The 20,160-nt window shown below is 48.5% G+C and overlaps 1 protein-coding gene across 2 annotated transcripts; it reads left to right on the top strand.

Annotated features, from left to right (window-relative positions):
• The first annotated feature begins 4,177 nt into the window (after positions 1–4,177).
• FAM110D (family with sequence similarity 110 member D) lies at positions 4,178–19,786 on the top strand. Of its 2 annotated transcripts, none has more exons than XM_084815809.1 (3): positions 4,178–4,302; positions 6,621–6,743; positions 17,461–19,786. In XM_084815809.1, the coding sequence occupies exon 3, from the start codon at positions 17,769–17,771 to the stop codon at positions 18,801–18,803; it is 1,035 nt and encodes a 344-aa protein (XP_084671935.1). In that variant the 5' UTR covers positions 4,178–4,302; positions 6,621–6,743; positions 17,461–17,768; the 3' UTR covers positions 18,804–19,786. The 2 variants fall into 2 exon arrangements, with proteins under 2 accessions (XP_084671935.1, XP_084671934.1); XM_084815808.1 differs by having other exon boundaries at positions 17,416–19,786.
• Positions 19,787–20,160: the final 374 nt, after the last annotated feature.

Here is a 20,160-nt window from a genome sequence, read left to right as displayed (position 1 = left end):
TGAGATTTATGTACAGTACATAAGGGCGTGGGGGGGGATTGTAAACAGTGAAATCAGAAGGTAATTAAATGTAAAAAGTGACAATTGCACTATTAACAGTGGTCATTCACAGTGCAGTTGTTGCTGATAACACAAGCACCCTGGCACTAAGTAAGCCAATCAATCCATGTAGTGTGATAAACATCCTTTATCCTGATTCCTCTGACTTAAGCCTGTTGATGAATTCTAACTCAGCAGGCACATGATGGTAATTATATAGTCAGAATTCTGGGCACTAAGAATTTAGAAACTAGAAATATGACTGCAGTTATGAGTTCTGGAGCCTATTTTATTGTTTGTTTGTTTGTTTGTTTATTTATTTATTTATTCAATTCATTTCATTTCATTTCTGTACCGCCCAATAGCCGAAGCTCTCTGGGCGGTTCACAAAAATTAAAACCAAAAAGCACACGGTAAAACAATATAAAATATAAAAGCACTAAAACCACAGTATAACAATACAAGCAGAATAAAACCAGAATAAAACCTAGCAGCATTGCAGAGATTTAAAATGCAGATTTAAAACAGCAAAGCTAAAAGACTAGAAAGCTAAAATGCTAAAATTCCTGGGAAAATAAAAAGGTCTTCACCTGGCACCAGAAGGAATACAAGGTAGGTGCCAGGCGAACCTCTCTAGAGGTTGCCAACATTTTGTTAAATTCACAAAGATGACACTCAAGCAATTGTCTGTCTGTCGGTCTAGGTATAATTTCACTCACAATTGAGTAATTTATAAAGTATCCAAGCTGTGTGAATGGGCAGAAGAAGAGACTGATTTGTGACCATTGCTGTGTCCTTCCTAAACTTTTCTCCCTGTTTCTCATCCCCATCCTCTGGCCAGTAAGTTATTTTCAAAGTGGATCACTCTCTGCCTCCCCTGTAAGATCGGGGTTGTGGCATGTGGGAGACCAGAGGGGAGCATCCTCTCCCTTCCCCTAAAAAAGGAGCACCGTTTTGAGCAGTTCAAAGATCAGCCACAAAAATAACCCCTGGCACTGCTGTAGGTTCTATTGTGGCTTCCTGCAATTTAAATCTCCCCAGGAAAGAGTAGGACCAAAACTTCCTCTTGAATGGGAGGGGGGGAACAAGCTCTGGCTGTTAACCCTGCTAGTGCCAGACCAAGGACTACAATTAGATCTATGTGTCTGATAAAGTTGACTCTGGTCCATGAAATTAAGCCATAATAAATGTGTCAAGTCTTTAAAGTACCACAATAATCACTGTTGTTTTTGCTGCAACAGACTAAAGGTGCTTCCAGATGGAGGCATCCTGGCACTGCAAATCAAAAGACATTGTGTGCAGCTATTCTGTCTTTCCCCCTCCCCTGCTTAATGGATTTATTGATGCTTCCAGATGATGTTTTTATTGTGCCATCGCCCAGCCTCATTCACAGAATTTTATGGTGGGTCCAGGTCTTGTTGTCTTCCACTTCTCTCCCCACCATGTTTTCCTACCACTTCTTCCGTGCTTATTTTTCTTTCCACAAAAAAAGAAGAAACCCATGAAAGAGGAAAAGATGGAATGGCAGCACAGTGCTTTTTGACTGGTTAAGCTAGTCTGGAAGCACTCACAAAAGATGGAAGGAGCAGTGAGAGAACACATTTTCAGGTAGCCAGGTGTCCTACTTTGCAGAGGACAGTCCTCAGTTTTGGAGAGCGGGCAGAGAACAGCCCTCTCTTTGAAGGTGTCCTCTATTTGATGAGCTGTCCAGTCCAAATCTGGATTAAAGTTGAAGAAGCATAAGGAGGGAGACCAGAGCAGGGGCTGTGAAGTTGGGCAGGAGGGTGCTGTTGCACTCATGTCCTACTCGCAGGTTTCCTGTGGGCAGTTGGTTGGCCACTGGGCAACAGAATGCTAGACTAGATGGACCTTGGTCTGATCCAGCAGGGCTCTTCTGATGTTCTTAAGCTCACCATCAACACTTAGCACCTGGACTACAGTAGACTGAGCATCACCATTTCCCCCACTATAGCCAGAGGTACTGGAGTAATCGTGTCTCAATTTGCATCTATACATATACATTTGCATGTGCAAATGCTACACAAATGAGCGTCCTCTTTTGGATGATGCAATTCCCCTTTTTTGGCAACATGTAAGCACCCACTGCTTCCTCCCTTCTTATGCTTCTTTCTCTTAAAACAGGTTTTGGACTGGACAGTCCTTCAAATAGGGGACATCTTCACATAGGGGACAGTCCTCTGTCAAGGAGGACACCTGGCCACCCTAAGTCATGTAAGGTCGGTTTCCCCGCTTTCTGTCCGTGGTGCAGTTAGGAAATTTTAGACTCCGGACTTAATGACCTTAGGAGGGTGGGGACTCTTTAGATGGTAACATGTATTACTTCTGGACTTCATGGAGTTACAGGACCCCCCTCTGTAGTGGTAATGGGTATTACTTCACTCTTTTCAAAACGAGTAAGCCAGCCCTGCCCTCTTTGGGGGCCCTCCGACTCATTCTGCTGAGTGGGGCCTTCGACGTCTGCCCCAAACTCCTGTCCTGGCAGCACCACTGCTCCCATCCCACTCACTTACCGTCCCACTCACTTTCCTGGGACCAGATCTTGCAAAGTTGTTCCCAGACCTACGCTGGAGACCATGGATGGCCAAGAAGTGGACGGGCCAGGCACGCCAAGCCCTTGGTGTGTTTATTTGGAAGCAAGTTCCATCAAACTCCGTGGGACTCGCTCCCCTTGATATCCATCGAACTCCACGGAAATGACTTCTGAGTAAACGAGGCAGAGAGGCTGGGGCTGCCAGTCCTGCTTCCTATCCATTTCTGAATGATCCCACTTTACAACAGCGGTTGACAAAGCGGCTTACAGCAGCTGTCCCCAACCTGTTGCGCCCCAGATCTGTTGGACTCCAACGCCTCAACCTGGTGCTGGCTGGGGATGATGGGAGTTGGAGTCCAACACATCTGGAGGGCAGTGGGTTGGGGAAGGCTGGTTTACAGCATAACCTCACAAACTAACCAATAAACAAATAGAACCATTCAATAAAACTAATTCAAGTCTTCTTAATAATGAAGAGGGAAACAAACACCAGCTGGCTAGTCCAGGAGTGTGGTGATGTGGGTAGTGTTGGGTCTGGGGCCTCGACTGTGACAGGAGTTCCGATTTGGTCAACTGTATTTTATTTTCAAAATAATAAAGGCACCATTGTGGCTCCTTTGTTGCAGGGAACTCTGGTGCCTTTTCTAAAGGCAGAGCTTAACAAGAGTGGAAGACAGGCATTTTAAAATCAAATCTCAATTGTTGCAGTATTTACCATCTGTCTATATCTCTGTCTCCTTCTGACAGGAGTGCCGCTATTCAGGGTTCCTGCCAGCCATGCCTGCCCCCAGAGCATCCCATGCCATCCTCCCCAGTTTTCTTCTCCATTTATCATTCTACTTTTGCCCCTGTAGTGTTACTTACTTACTTACTTACTTACTTACTTACTTACTTACTTACTTACTTCTGCAAGTCTTGGAGTTCCTCCTGCACATGTTGATCCCACCTGCCCATTTTATCTACATTTCCGTCAGCACTCACCACCTGAGTTTGGTATTGGATGGAGTGTGATATAGTAGGAGTGTGATATAGGATGCATTGAAATGTTCAAAGCACTTCTCGTCCTAATCATGCTGTACACCTTACAAGAGCCCTGTCAAGCGGGGAGATATTATTATCTTCATCTTGCAGATAAGGGGACTGAGGCTGGGAGACTGTGGATGGCCTAAAGGCCCCTGGACCCTAAGTGTCTTCGCAGCTGAAATGAACTACGGGCTTCCCAGCTTGCACTATGCTACATCAGCTTGTAACCGACTAGGTGGGTTTCCCATCCAAACTTCAGGGCAGGAAATGCAAAAAAGCAAAAACAACCCCCCACGACACGCACGCACACACAAGACCCCACTTTGGGGTCTGCGTTACACTAGCTCAAAAGGGTGTGGGAAGCAAAGGGTTCATGCTGTTAGCTGAACTATGGGAAGGCTTTTTGGAGTGGGGGTGGGAATAGCAAAGGCTGTGGCACAGAAAGGGTTATTGGCAGCATGCAGGGCCAGCTCAGTTCAGAAGGGGTTAAGGCGGAGGAAGGAGGAGGTCGGTGTCTTCCTGCCCTGACAGCCTGCATTATATATCTCTCTCTCTGTCTCAGCCAGAGGGCTGCAGGCAGTGCTGAGTTCACTTTGCTTGTCTGCCTGAGAGTCTTTGTGCTGGGCAAGAGGTGTTGCTGCTGCTTGGATGTAGGGCTGCGTTGTCATGCCTCTGGCCAGGACAGAAAGGTGAGTACCTCTCTGGGGACAGTGATACCTGCCTCTAGTCCAGCGATTCTGGAGGGCGCCAGGCTGGAGAAGGCTGCCTGCTACCTGGCCCCTCCTGCTGCGTCCAGATCCAAGGTGGTGGGTGTGGGTGTTTTCTGCTCAGGTTTGTGTGTGTTAACTGCGGGGAGGGGGACCCTCCTCTTTACCGTTCAAGTGTCTCCTGAATTTGGATGGACCACAGGTCTTTCACTCTGGGAGAAAAAGAAAAAGGAGGCTTGTGGTACTGTAATGCAGTCTTCACCAACCCGGTGCCCTCCAGAGGTTTTGGACTACAACTTCCATCAGCCCCAGCCAGGAAGGCCAATGGTCAGGAATGTTGGGAGCTGTAGGCCAAAACATCTGGAGAGTACCAGGTTGGCGGAGGCAGCTATAAAGCCTTAACAGATGTATTTTGGCATAAACATTGGTGGACTAGGGGTGCTTCCAGCTGAGGCTTTTATTGTGCCATCACCCTGCCTTATTTAAAAAATTTGGGGGAGGGGGGAGGTGTTCAGACATCCTCGTCTTCCAATTGTAACCCTCCTGTGTTTTCCCACCGCTTCTTCCGTCTTCTTCCTTGCTGCAGAAAATCCAGGTGTTTCCAGACATGGGGCATCTAGTGCTACTAATGAGAAGGCATGGCACAGCTAGTCTGTCTTTGCTTTCTTGTCTGATTTTCTGCAGAACAAGAAAAGACAGAAGCAGAGGTGGGGAAAACACGGGAGGGTTACGGGGTGAAGAAGACCCCACGTAAAATTCCATGAATGACGCAGGGCGATGGCACCATAAAAGCTTTGTCTGGAAGCTCCCTCCATAAAGGAGGAAAAGACAGAATAGCTGCACAATACTTTCTGATTGGTAGTGCCAGGCCCTCCCTGGCTGGGAGCACCCTAGATCCCACTTCATAAATTTGAAGATTGCATTTTACACATCTTACAGGGGGGCATAGCTCAGCGGCAGAGCACCTGCTTTGCATGCAGAAGGTCCCTGGTTCAATCCTGAGCTTCTCCAGGTAGGGCTAGGAAAGAATCCTGCCCTGGAGAGCTGCTGCCAGTCAGTGTCAACAATACTGGGCCAGGTGGACCAAGGGACTGCTGTTCGGATTGGACAGAATGGGCTTTAGCCCACAAAAGCCTCTGCCTGGTGCAATAAGCTTGTCAGCCTACAAAGTGCAACGGGATCTCTTTCCTGGTTCTGCTGTTACAGGCAGACACTGCAACATTCCCCTTCGTCTGTGATCCAACTCTGCGGACCTTCTCCTGAGCTGGCATGTCTTTCCCGTTGTTAGCAGCAGCCTGCAGTCTGGGATGTGGCTTTTAGGAGTCTTCTCCGGCTAGTGTGGTGGTTGGGTTCGGCACGTAGATATCCCATTTGGCCAAGGCTGCCCTGTAGTTACGATCCATCTGTGGAGGGTGTGTCTCATGGAGGAGGGTGACTGCTTGCCCCAGGCGGGCTTATTTATAGCTGTGGATTCAAGAGGCAAAAGTTCAGTGGTAATTTGGGATTTGTTTTGTAGCCTGGAGGAGGACTTTTTTTCCCACTAGAGAAAGCTATCTGTCTGACCCTTGTGGGGACAGACATGGGTCTCTTTTTAGGGTCATTCGACACATTATGTGGCAGCAAGTGTAGGTTTGAAATTTGCCACTGAGGGTGCAACCAGCAAGGCCCTACAGCAAGTCCTAGCCCTCTGAGTAGCCCTGCTTGAGATCTCTATTTCCTAACATGCATTTTAAACTCCTGTGAGGAAAGGTTACATCTGGGACTGTTTAGCTTAGAGAAAAAGCAAGTATGGGGAGACATGATGGAGGTGAGCAAAATTATGTATGGTGTGGAGAAAACGGATAGGGAGAGGTTTTTCTCCTTCTCTCATAACACTAGAACCCGGGGTCATCCCATGAACTTCATTGCTGAGAGGAATTCAGTGCATAGTTAGAGTATGGAATTTGCTACCACAAGATGTAGTGATGATAGCCACGAATTTGGATGGCTTTAAAAGGGGATTAGACAATTCCATGGAGGAGGAGACTATCAATGGCCACTAGTCCTGATGGCTGTGTGCTACCTGCAGGATCAGAGGTGACATGACTACAGTTTCTGGGGAAGGATGCTATTGCACTCCTGTCCTCCTTGTGGGTTTCTCACACGTGGCTAGTTGGCCACTGTGTGAACAGAATGTTGGGCTAGATGGATCTTTGGTCTGATCCAGCATGGCTGTTCTTGTGTTATGTGTACACTTATGAACATATGAATCTCTCTCTCTCTCTCTCTCTCTCTCTCTCTCTCTTTCTTTCTGAGGCTAGCTGCAGTATTGAGGGTGGTGGCAGCAAAGAGCCCTCTAATGGGCCACCTCCTAGGACTGGCCACTTATGACTTGCCAAAAAAGAGGAAATACATCACCAAGAGGACACCAATTTGCATAAAATGTGCGTATGCTAATTGATATGTATAGATGCAAATTTATAAATAGTTATGTTAACTTAAAAAGCAATACAGTCCATCTCACTACAGTGTGGACAACTCTGACCAGGTGACCTCTGTGCCTAGTACTCAGCCTGCTGTCCAGGTGCTGACTGGATGGACAACAGTTCTGACAGGTCTTTATCAGACTTGGACAGGACAGCCCTTCAAAGAGAGGTCTGTCCTCTGCAAAAAAGGACACATGGCCATCTACATGGAGCACCAAAAATGAAGTTGTTAAAGGGTGCCCAGGGCAAGTGGCAGTGGCAGGCCCCGCAAGTGTGCTGCGACCCGGGTAGCTGCCGGGTGATGTCATATGTTCGACCTTCTCTAGAATCTCAGACAGAGGCCTCTTTCCAAGCCTTGCTTTGTGAGGTCCTTTTTTCAAGTGGAGATGCCAAGGCTGAACCTGCAAGTAAAGTATATGCTTTACTATGGGTCTGTGGTTCCTCCCTAGTTACTCCATTGAGACACTGCCTAAACGTAAATTCTCAAACGGAGGTTTTATCCTGCGATTGAGGTTGCTCCTTCATGGAAGTTTGCGGCTCTTTACATGACGCAGTGATCATCCAGGTCGTCTCCTGCACTAAATGCCCTTTGTTCCGTTTTTAAATAATCGCAGATAATGAGCTATCAAATTACCCCGTTGTGTTCTGCTTGAGTTCCCTCCTTGAAAGAGGAAAAGCAGGGAGCGAGATCAATAAAAGATACTGGAAGACTCAAATATGGGCAGAAGGAGGGGGAAAGGGGAGGGGGAAAGGAAGCGGGTGAAAAAGGGAGTCATGATCCTACACGTTTTAAACAGAAGTAGAAAGCCCCATTTTAAATGCAGGATTTTAGGCTGGTGTAAAGATGCTTGTAATGTGTGAAGTGACCCTTAACTTTGGTACATGGGGTGTTAGTCTCTGGGTATTTGAACCCAGGTGTTGCTGTTGGTGAATTCATGACCAGCGGAGAGTTCTTGGGCTGAAACTCTGCAGTGAAAGCCAATCAGAGAGCACTTCCTTAGGTTGGGGATGGGAACTTCTGGCCCTCCAGATGCTGTTAGACTACAGCTCCCATAATCCCTGCCCCCTGGCCATGCTGGTGGAATTTGGAGTCCAACATCACCTGGAGCACCTTAGGTCCCACACCCCTGCCTTAGATAGCCTGTTTTGTTTTGCTTTTTTAAGCCAAGGGAGATGGGTTTGAATGGTCCATGGATTCCCTTCCAAATCTTATGATACTCCTTGAGTTGCCTGTTCTGTGCATCCTGGTTTTGGTGTCCGGTATATAACTCAAGTCTTGTCTCTTGAGTTCTTTAGATAAAGTGAGGTTTAGAACAGAATCCCTTACCCAGATATTAAATTCCAGTGACTGGTTGTACTGGCTTAGAATCTGATCAGCCTGTGTTCTTCAAATCCCAAGCTGGCTGAAGTGTTTCTAGTTCCTTTTATTATGGGCTCAGTTTCCTTGTAGTCATGCTTAAGAGAAGAAGCTGTATGGCTGGAAGTAGCTGGTTCGAATCTCACCTCACCTCTGTCTTCATTGGGTAGATTCACTCCTGTAAGCCACTATTACGTTTCATCCTCTGCTTCTCCCCGCCTGAGGGATAACAATACTAATAGTCTACCTTACGGGTTTGTTGTAAGGACTGCCACAGTAAAATATATGAACTGCTTTGAGCGATTAGGGGAGATGCTATATAAATACCTAAAGCCAGAACAGATGTGACGGTATTCATGCAAGTAGTCAAAAGTTAATACATGCTGCAGCTGCCTGATCTAGTTTTGGGCCCTGGGGGGAGGGGGACTTTAACCCTTTGCCCCTGCCACAGTCCCAATCTGAACTGGGGAAGCGGGCATGGATGCTATTTGCATCCAGAGGAAAGCAGACATTGGCTTTTCATGGTTAGGCAGAAGGATTTGTTTGGTTTGACCTGAATAAGAGGCAACTCGACCCTTTTACATTTATGCACATGAAGTACCTAAGACAGGAAAATTGTCATTTTTTCCCATTCATCTTTTAGGAAGAGACAAAAGAGGATGGGAAGTTGTCAGGTACCCCAAGATAAGGAGAGGGGTGTGACTTGGGGGCAGTACATGGGGATTGGCTTCTTTCGTAGGGCCCACCGTTTCTGTGTTGGTACAGAGAAGCATCCATGCTTGTTCCTGATATATCACCAAGAGCAGTGCTGGCTCCAGGCTTTGGAGGGCCATTGGGCAAGACGCTCTCAATGGCCCCCTCCCTCACTGAGAATCCATCTTCTCACTGCCATTGTCACCAGCTGCTCTTGCTTCTCCTCCTCTCTCTCATCATTGCTACCACTTGCTTGCTCGACAGGCAGAGGTTCAGTAGGCAAGTAGGCAAGTAGGCTGTGGCATCTCCTGCTCCTTCTTCTCACCACCACCATCGTCTGGGCCAGAGTGACAGGCAGGTGAACAAGCAGGTTGCAGTGGTGAAGAGGAGGAGCAACTCCGGAAGGCTCCTGTCAGTGGGCCCCTACTGGGATCGGTTCCTACTCGGCAGATGCCCAACCATGCCTACCATTGATGCCTGATGCCCCAAGAGTGTGTGCAGACTCAAAAAAGTTGCACAGGATGAAAAGGAAGGGAGAGGTGGGGGGGGGGGCAAGAGGGTGGAGTATACAATTCAGGAAAGGGCTGGTCTGTTTCCTAAAAGAGATTAAGCAATTGGGATGGCCTGCGGCTTCCTCTCCTCTTGGCAACAGGGCTGGCTCAAGCATGATTGTGCAAGGATTAAACTTCTATTCACGCATCTGGATGTCTCAAGTAGCTGGGCTGTTGCTCAACCTGTCTGCAGTAGCTGTGAAGTCAGAGCTACATTTTGAGATCTGCATCCAGTTTGTGTTGGCGACACAGGGTCAGATGTGCCGCTTGTCTGACCTGGAGTCATTTCACACCTGACTCTCGAATGAGTCTTGTGCATGCCACTTCTTCTATGCACTAATATCAGTAAAAGGGGGACGGAAGGTGAATTTTAAAAATCAAATGCGAACACTGGCCAATATGGAGTTGATACTGACACGACAGAACAATTTTAAGAAAAAAGACTGAAGCTCTGACTATCCTGGGTGACATTTTGACATTCTTCAATTAGTGAGTGCATTGATTACATTTACATTAATTACACCAAACATTTATGTTAATGTCAATCCTGTTTACATTGCACTAAGAAGACATTACACGAGATAAGAGTTGGGTAGTGACTGTGGATAAATGAGACAGTTGGATAATAGCCAAGCTGGGGCTAGGAAAACCCTAGCTTTCCCCAAACTGATGCCCACCCAGACCCTATTGGAGGGTACCAGGTTGGGGGAGAGCTGGGGGAATTCAATTGTGTTTTTATTCCCTACTCCTGTTGTATGTAAGGAACATTGAGATATTGATACAAGAGAGCTGCATCAAAATGTTGCAGCGTGGAGTGCTTCTGTTCAGGGTTCCATTCCCCCTCCCATCTGTTTTTCCACCACCTCATTTAACATCAGCCAGTGTTTTGTGGCCACTGAGAGCATTTCCCTACGAGGCTTTTATTGCATGCTCGTGATTTGTCACTCACAGAAATTTGTGGGTCTTTTACACTACGTTGTCAACCTCCAGGGCATCTCCTGCACTTTCTGACATTTATCTCACTTCAAAAAAGATTGTGGATAATACAGTAACAAATATTAATCTGCTTTAATTTGCTGTAATGGCCAAGTGAAATTGTGCAGTTTCGCTGTAACCACAGCGCCATCAAGTGGCTGTAAAACAAAACACAGAACTTGCCGAGAAACAAAGCCTGGAAAAAACAGCCTGTCAGCCTATGTAAAGGAGCCAACCGTAGTCCCGCAGACAATCTGGAAATAGAAGCCCCAGTGAGGGTGTGGGATTTTAGCCTTGTGTGGTGAAGCCCTGAGTGCGCTCAGTTCTCCTTGAGCTGTTTTTTGTGGGCTCCCCCCTTTACATTCCCTTCCCCCAAATATTTTTGTACTTATGCAAATTTTGAGGTTCCCCTGAGGCTGCTGATAACTCCCTTGTGTTCGTGGATGGCACTGTTTTGGCTACATAAGGCCTGGCACTCTGGGAATGGGTTCGCTATTAGTATGTATGCTTATTTTGTGTGTGTATATAGATACAGTAGATATAGATAGTATCATGCAGTTGGAAGGAATCTAAAGGCAGGATCTTTGTCTATATGCAATGCCCTTTGTACGGATTTAACCCAGGCTGATGTGTTCTATGTCACAAGCTGATACAAGGAACTTGTCCCTTGATTAAAAGTGCTTCTAAGACACTAGCAGTAAAATGAAGAAAATGGTTGAATTGTGGGAGGAAGAGGAAGAGTTCTTCGGCTTTTGTGACAACCTCCCTAAGGATGGATTTTGCCATTTCCCCCATAATTCAAGTACTATTATTCAAATCCACAAGAGGTCTGTCTGTCTGTCTGTCTGTCTCTCACTCTCTCTCTCTCTCACACACACACACACACACACACACACACACTCCAGTGGTGAAACTGAGTGGATAAAATCAAGAAAGGACATGCCCACATAAGGCTTACTGGTGGGGTGGGGGTCCCACCCTAAGCTTTTGACCAGCAAAGCTTAACTTGGAAAAAGACACATCCTGGGGCTCACAGATGGTGCATGGAAGCTCCACCATCACTGCTGGAAGGGACCCAGGGGTTCAGCTGCAGTTGCTCTGTGGCGAGGGAACAACATTCTGTACGTGATTAGCTGTAACCTTGTTCTATAATATTGCTTCATGCCTTTCCCTTAAAGAAAGGGCCAACACTGTATGAGAAGGTGCTACGCGGGCATGGCTAAAGGAAGAGAGTGAGGCGACAAGGCCAAGATCAACAGGGTATGATGATCCAGGGGCCGGATTCTCGCTTTTTGGGTGCAAGAGGTGCTGGGTTCAATTCCCAGACAAGCTCATGCAACCAGGGGAAAGAGGAGCTGTAGCTCTGGGGGAAAAAGAAACCATTTTAGGAAAGGGACCACAGCTTAGTGGCTAGAACACTTGCTTTGCATACAGACGACCCCATGTTTGATGCCCCGCAACTCCAGTCAAAGCTATCTCAGGTATCAGGTGCTGAGCAGGGTGAGTGCCTAAAACCTTGGAGAGCAATTGCCAGTCAAAGTAACAGGCAATACTAGACTAGATGAACAGTCAGTCTATAAGGGCAGTTCCCTGCGTTCCTAACAGTCCTTGCAAAAGCCTTAGTACTTACGCCACACGCACAAATTACTTGTGTGTAGGAAGCGGCCCCATGTGCTTAGCTGTGGTGTGTGCGTGTGTGTTGTTAAGAACTCTTAACTTTGTTTGGATTAGCAAAGAAACACCAGTGGCATTTCCCAGAGACAAATGGCTTCGCAAGTGCCAAAAAGCTGGTGTGAATCCAGTCTCTTGGCTTCTGACTGTTTCCCCGGAGCGATTTGGTGGCTGCTGCAGAACCATTTCTATCTCCCTTCCCAATATAAAAGTAACCAGCTGTGATTTCTTTGAAGGGATGTGGGGGAAGCAGGATCGGTGGGTGGGCGGGCGGGCGGAGTGGAGGCATTCGCCACCTCCATTTTGGACTCTAGTGCCTTCTCATACAGTCAAGCCATCCTTTGATTTATCGAGTCCTTCTCTGATTTACTGCCCTGCCCATTCCTACCCCCTTGTTAGGGCAAGTCCCTTCTGTTCTCAGCTGAAACGAAGCTCAGTTGCTAGTGGTGAGGGAAGTGAAGAAAGTGCATTGTGAGGGAGGGTTTTTTTTTAAATTATTCTTGAAAAACCTGTGGTCTGTTGCTGTGACCGACTCCATTTAGGATCTTCCTGAGTGCAGAGAATCGTTAACTAGGCAAAATCGGCAGGACTCTTGTCCTTTCAAAGCCCTTTTTGGTTGCAGGCCTGTTCTTTATATACATAGGGATTCTTTGGGGTTTGCACACACCCTCTAAAATTAGCTAGGGGAAATGCTTTGGGAATGGGAGGCAGTAACCTGACAGAAAAAGGTCACTGTAACTCAAGTTCCATCAGCAGAACAGAAACAACAGTGGTCTATCCAGCCGAACTTGTTGAAGGGGCCCCATGTGTGTTTGCTGTGTGGTACAGTCCATTTGTACCATCTCAAGAGCAGTGCAATTACCACAGTGGGGCTGTTCACACAACACGCTAACCCACAGTCAGTGATTGAGTGTGGGTTATTTTGAACTGTGGGTTGTTTGTTGAATCGTGGGCTAGCGAGTCATTTGAATGCAGCATGTTTTTTTGCAGAGGGGGTTGTCGTGTTGTCTGAATGCAGCCAGGGTGGCTTGTTAAGCGTGCAGTGTGGCTGGTTAACCACCCTGAACAACCCAACAACAAGCCACAGGTTCCCAAGGTGGTTTGTTTGAGAAAAATAAGGCACACTGCATGGTTAACGAGCCACCCTGGCTGCATTCAGATAACACACTAATCCACAGTTCAACAAACAACCCATGGCTCAGAACAACCCACACTCAACCACTGACTGTGGGTTAGCGTGCTGTGTGAACAGCCCCAGTGAGTCCACCTTCTCACTGCCATTGCCACCAGCTGCTCTGGCTCCTCCTCCTCTTCCTCATCATTGCTACCGCTTGCTTGCTTGCTTAACAGGCAGAGAGGCAGTGGGCAAGGAGGCCGTGGCATCTGCTGCTCCTGCTTCCTTCTCATCACCACCACCGTGGTCTGGGCCAGAGCGAGAGGCAAGCGAACAAGCAGGTTGCAATGATGGAGAGGAGGAGCAAGTCCACGGGGCCCTTGTCAGTGGGCCCCTGCTGGGGTGTGGTCCCTTGGCAGGTGCCTGGCTGTGTGCAAGCACCGAGTCATTGCTGACTCCTAGAGGGACGCTGCTTGCGCTGGCGTTTTCATGGCAGACTGTAGCAGGTTGGTTTGCCGTTGCCTTCCCCACAAGAAAGGTTCCTCCTGTGCAAGCACTGGGTCATTGCTGACCCCTAGAGGGACACCGCTTGCGCTGGCGTTTTCATGGCAGACTATAGCGGGGTGGTTTGCCGTTGCCTTCCCCAGTCGTGACTATCTTTCCCCCAGCAAGCTGGGTACTCATTTTACCGACCTCGGAAGGATGGAAGGCTGAGTCGACCTGACTGTGCCTACCCTTTTATACTGGCTCTGCTCAAGACCATGGCCTGTCAAGGCTGAGCTGTAGGCTGTCAGAGCCAAGGGACGCATAGCAACACTACAGAGCCAGAAAGACCATTGTTGTTCAGCGAAGATCCCAGCCCAAATAGAAAGCCTTTTTATAGTGCTTCCTGTCCAGGAGGACCCAATGGGCAGCCCAGCTGGGCAGATCCAGACCAGAGCCTCCACTGCCAGGGAAATGTTTCAAGTTGTGGTTCTGATAGCTCAGCACATCGGGCACCATACAGAGAACCAAAGGCTCCCAGTTTGAATCCCAGCAGCCCACTAAGTCTGCATCATTGACTTAGCCTCTGGTTAGCAGGACTGTGACCTGAAAAGCCAATAAACTCCAAGCTCTGCCAAGCTCAGCCAATGGGATTGTTGGATTCTGCCAGACTCTACCTACCAGGTTCCACTGGTGATCTGCATCTTTCTTCCCCGCCCCACCTCTAGACCCACCAGTTTCCTCCACGCTCTGCCCCATGGCCCCGAGATCAAAAGCTGGCCATCTTTATTCAAAAGCATCCCCCACATTTCTTGGCATCCCTGTATGAGAAGGAAGCGGACACTGTGGTCCAGCCCAGGCCAAAACTGACACACCCCTTTAGGAGGTTTTGAGATTTATTCCAAGCCGCATGGAAGGAAAAGAGAGTGCAGGACACCCTCTGTGCCTTTTCCAACCTCCTGTCATCATCTCCTTCCTCCTGCCCCAGGCTTGGCTTTCCCTGGCATGGCTCCATGGCTTCCCTCTTACAACTGACCGCCTGGAGGGGGTCGTGGGGTTGCTCCTTTTTTGCTGGTGGAGTTTGCTTTGTTCTGGGGATGGCTGGGTCCATAAAGATAAGGGTGCCGGCTCCTGTATTTTTTCCTGCTTGGCTTCCGTTTGGAACCTCAGCAGTGCAGAAATCTGAGCCCATTTGACAATATGCCCAGCAGAGTTTCCTCTTGCTGGGGTGAACATTCCCACTTAAAGCTCTGCTGCCTGGAGCCTGCCTTCTTGGCCCTTGCCTGCACCGCAGGGCAGGTGTCTTTGCCTGGTTTTTCAAATGTTGGATCTTTCGATGCAGGAGGACAGAAGTTAAATCCTTCCCCACCACCCACTTCCAAGACTTTGGCTGAATCCGGGTGACCATTTGACCAAGTGAAAATTGGCCATGGTTTGCATGGAACAACTTGGTGAGCTCGTCATAGAACCATAGGGTTGGAAGGGACCTCAGCGGTCCTCTAGTCCAACCTCTGCTAAAGCAGGGAATCCACAGCTACAGCATCCTTGTTAAGTGGCCATCCAGCCTCTGGTTAAAACAGTGGAGGCTGGTGGCTCCGATGACAATGAGGCGGTGAATCTGCTCCGGGTTTCAGCCAGAAATCTAAAGGAGCTATCCAAGATGCTCGCCTTGGATAGCTCCTTTAGAGTTCTGACTGAAACCCGGAGCGGATTCACCGCCCCACTGATGTCGGAACCACCAGCCTCCACTGGGTTAAAAACCTCTAAGCAAGGAGAGCCCACCTCCCCACAGGCATCTGTTTCACTGTCAAAGGCCGCATACTGTCAGGAAGCTCTTCCTAATCTTTAGCCAAAATGCCCTTCCTTGAACCTGGTGCTTTGGGTCCTACTATCTGGAGTAACAGAGAACAAACTAGCTCCATCTTCGATGTGAGACTCTTTCAAATATTTCAAGGTAGCCGTTATTTTGCCTCTTAGAGAGCCATCCTATGGTCCCTGGGCAAGCGTTCCAGGGACCATAAGATGGCTCAGGAAATTGCTCCAAGATTGGAGGCAGCGCTCTGACCTCAAAAGGAGGAATCCAAGATCCAACCTCAGACCCCTCCTCCTCACAGCTGGCACAGAAAGAACCACACCAGCCACTTCTCCGAGGTCAGGAAAGCGACCTCGAAGGAGGAGGAAAGGGGTGTTTCAGTGGGCGGGGAGGGGAGGAGACCAGAGAGGCCAGGATATGAGTTATCCAGAGTCTCCTCCAGCCTGCTTTCCTCCCTCTCCGAAAATACAGGAGATCGGAGGGCAGGGAAGCAAAGATTGCCTCCGCCACTCCTCCCACCCTGCCAGCTTCAACCTGGCAGGGCATAGGAATCTCGGAAGCCTCTGAGTTCCAGGGCTCTGAACAGCAAGGGCTTAGTCCATCAGGTTGTGCTCTCAATCACCTCTTCTACGAGCTAAACGTATCTGAGTCCTTCACACTTTCCTCATAGACTTGGTCATCTGTACTGCCCTACCACACAGAGATGAGAATGCTTTCCCCTCCATAAATGTGTATTTAAAATAAAATAACAATATTTTTATAACAACAGCATAGGCCTAGGCATAGAGATAATAGAGATAATAACTATAGTTAGACAGAGATGCCTTTTAGGCTTTGAGTTGGGCGGGGGATGTTTCAGCCCAGATGTGATTATCTGTATCTCTGGGTGACTGTGTAGTCTAACCATTTGCTCTCATCAGCTGACCATTCTGAGCTATTAACCAGCAATCTGCCTAACAGGCATGGTTGGCCAGTTGCCATAAAACTGTGCTCACTACATCTCATCAGACGTGTGTGAGCCTAACTGTACACAGTTGTCATTCATTAATTTGCTCAACATACAACTTGGATTCAGACCACCAGGTTGATGTGACATCTGGCGTACGGAAGCCATGACAAAGCTATATTCTATTTGTCCCTTGTGTGTGTGTGTGTGGGCGGGGCAGGGAGGTGGTGAAGTGGGGGGAGTGTCTTTCCAAGCAAAGAAAATAAGAGACTAGCACCAGATACAAAAGAGGAAGAAAAAGAAGAAAGAGGCAAGCTCCAAAATGGGACTGAAAAATATACAGAACTTTAATAAAAGAGTAAATTTCCCAGTGCATTTTGGTGGACATTCAAATTCTTGTGGCCCTGAAGAAGGGTTCTACTGAAATGTGTTGGGCAATTTGCTCTTTTATTCAACTTCCCTCCATTTTTCAGTACCATTTTGAGGCCTGACTCTTTTTTTCTTGTTTCTTTTTTGTGCGGGTGTTTCTCTGAGCCCTGCTATTCAAGTTCTTTTAATTGAAAATATGAAGGATTGAATCTGGGACCTTGTGCAAGCGAAACGCATGCCTTACCACTGCCTGGGGATAATGGGAGTTGTAGTCCAACACACCTGGAGCACAGAGTTGGGGAAGGCTGTGTAAATACTCTATAATCCTAAGCAGGTGTATCCAACATGAATTCACTGAACCAAGTGGGATTTACTTCCAAATAACTACTTGTCCAACTTGGCATGTCCTGGCCAATGTAAATGAGTCAGAACATGGAGATTTCCTGAATCTGTCATATGTCTGTGGTGTGTCAAAGCATTAAAACTGCTCACCTCATTAAAAGAAGGAAAACAAACATGCCTCACTGCTGATGGCATTATTACGGCTTCTCTGAATTCACCAACAGTTCCCATCTTCCAAGAGTCATTTCCTACCATAGATATCATAGAATCATAGGGCTGGAAGGGCCTATTAATCAACCACCCTCTCTGCTTCCAGGGCTACCACTGAACTGTTGACACCCAACCACTTCTCTACTCACAGAAAAGGAATTTCGCTCACCTTCCCAACGTGGCTGAACTTTGACATGAAATAGAAAGCCGGTTTTCCAGCCCTGCGGAAGCTGCAGTTCTACTGTGAATTTCGAAGGAGAAGCCAGAACCTTGAGCGGAAAAATCATAACATCTTTCATGAGTACCTCATTTCGGACGAAGCTCTGGCAACAATCTCGGTCTACTAGTGATTGCTTTGACCTCACGGCGTCTTTTCCCGTTTGACGGAACTGTCCCTCCAAAGGCGGTTTAGACAGTTGCATGGTATCCTGCTATTGAAACCCGAACGGTGGGTATAAAATGAGGCCTGTTTTTCCAGGAGATGGACTTTCCCCTGTCGGGCTGCTCAACCGGGGGCCAGACTACCTCCGCAAGCAGCTGGAGGTGAGCAGCGGGGGACGAACCCCGAGTGCCGTGGAAAGGCTGGAAGCGGACAAAGCCAAATATGTCAAGTCCCAGCAGGTGATCAACAGCCGTCAAGAGCCTGTGTTGCTCTGTTTCACCCTCCAGTCCTCGCCTTGCTGCAGGAGGCCGCTGACCCTCCACCAGCGCAGTGACTTCTCTCAAGGCTTGTCAGGAGGCCAAGATGGCCTTGGGCCCAAGAAGCTGCCTCCTTCTCCGCAGTCGCCCATCGCACGGAGAGGGGGTGGCCGGCGCATGCTGAGGCCAGACTCGCTCGTCATCTACCGGCAGAAACGGGACTGCTTGGTTGTCAACAAGGAGAACAGCAAGGGCTATGGCCTAGTGAGGCGGCTGTTTCAAGGCCCGCTGAGAGAGGGGCTTAGCAGCCACCCGTCCTCCAGGGGTGTGTTGGGAGATGGACAGCTGCAAACGACGCAAGAGGAGACCTCCATGGTCTGGGTGCCTGCGGAAAAGGAGGAGACGAGAACAGTGCGTTCAGTAGGCATCCTAGTCAGCTCCAGCTCTGAACAGAGACCCCAGTCCACCTCCCAGCTGGAAACAGGCCAGATCTCTCCCTCCTCAAGCCCTGGCCCAACAGACTCCAAGAGAGAGCTGGGGCTGAGCTATTCTCTCCCCCTCTCAGAGAAAGAGCGTTTTTTTAACTACTGTGGCCTGGACCGGAACCTGGTGGAGGTGTTGGGAGCAGAGAGGTTCAAGCCAGGGAGCTGGGAAGCCGGCTCTTCCTGCCTGCTAGGAGGGAGCGCGGGGTCAGCCACTTCCGAGCATGGCGGTCCCTCCCACAACGAAGAGGACCTGTCCGCCGAAGAGAAGCTGCCCGCCTCAGTCTCTGTCATTGAGCGAAACGCCCGTGTCATTAAATGGCTCTATGGCTGCCAGCAAGCCCAGACTGTGGCCAAGGAGTCCACAGTATGAGCAGAGAACCTGGCCTCAAAGGCAGCTCCTATCACAACAAGGGGAAGGCCGAAGTGGCCGGGACTTTCAGTTCCCATAAGCTTGTAAGGGCCACTTAGGCCTCTGTGAGGGCCCAGTTCTTGTCTGAGGGTGTTGGCAACATTCCTGTAATGGGAAGCTGAGCAGGAGAGGACATTACATCTGTAGCCAGATGTGTCTCTCAGTATGGAAGTAAGATGGGCCGTCTGAATACAAGGGATGCCATCTAAAACAGCTCTGCATTGACCTCATACAGGTATCATTGTAGAGCAGATAGGGATATACCTGTCAGGACTTACTGAGGCCTGAGTTTTGAAGGCAAGTGGAGATTGTGACAAGGACTTCCATTTCTAGCTCTCCCTCCCCAGCTGTGAGCCTGTTCACCAAGCGACAGAAGCCACAAAATAGCAGGCGCATCTTTCCCTCCTCCACTTATTGGGGCCCAGTGTGGCATAGCGCATTGTGTCGGACTTGCACCGGGGCAACTTGGGGTCAAATTCCCACTAGGCCATGAAGCTCTCTGGGTCATTTGTCACACACTCTCTGCCCAACCTACTTCACAGGGTTGTTGTGAAGATACACCCAGATCATCCCATTGGCTAACCCCTGAGTTCCCTGGAAGAAGGATATGAATGTGAGAATGAGATGGCGATTAGTACTGCAGATCACTTCTCAGGCTTAGCCCATCTGTGTTAGCCCCAGGAAGGAGTGATGAGCAAGAAGCCGCTGGGGAACCTCTGCTGCTGTCAGCAATTATATTAAACGTATCTTACGGGGCCTGTAATTGAATATTCCAGGTTCCCCTTTGATACCTGCCTGGTGTGGTTCAGTCCCACTGGGTGTTCCATCTTCTCTGCCTGTTTGTTGAAGCACGTAGAAGTCTGTATAAGATGCTTTGCTTTGCTACTGGAAGGTTTTGTTTCCATGTGTTGTTAATAATAAAAAAGAATCTCTTTATAAACCTTCCCTGTCTCTGCTGAGTGTTGACTGGAGAGCAGAACCTCTTGGGGCATTGGACAGAGGTGTAGTGGAATCAGGGCTCACAGGGACGTAGCGCTGGGACTTTTTTTTATTAGTGGGGACGCTGATGGCGTCTGTCACCCCAGTTACGCTTCCCTGCCTGTCACTTCCCTGTTCCCTCTGAGCTTAGCTGAATCCTCCCAGTAGCTGGGGGGAAATGAATTTTCCCAGCATCATATATTGTTCCCTTTGGTGATGCAAAGTATTTCAGGGGGCCTGGTCTTGAATGGGCAATTAGGACACATCAGCTTTCCAATTGAACTGGCTCTGATGGAGAGGAAAATGGCTAGAACTGGTTTGTTGATATTACTTATTACGT

This window comes from Heloderma suspectum, chromosome 10 (assembly GCF_057233095.1).
Source record: "Heloderma suspectum isolate Gila_16-S chromosome 10, 16-S_ref, whole genome shotgun sequence".
NCBI classification, from domain to species: Eukaryota; Metazoa; Chordata; class Lepidosauria; order Squamata; family Helodermatidae; genus Heloderma; species Heloderma suspectum.
This window is presented reverse-complemented; position numbering and strand designations above follow the sequence as displayed.

Excerpts from the sequence above, each read along its gene's own strand:
- FAM110D (XM_084815809.1), top strand. The coding sequence starts at position 17,769 with ATGAGGCCTGTTTTTCCAGGAGATGGACTTTCCCCTGTCGGGCTGCTC.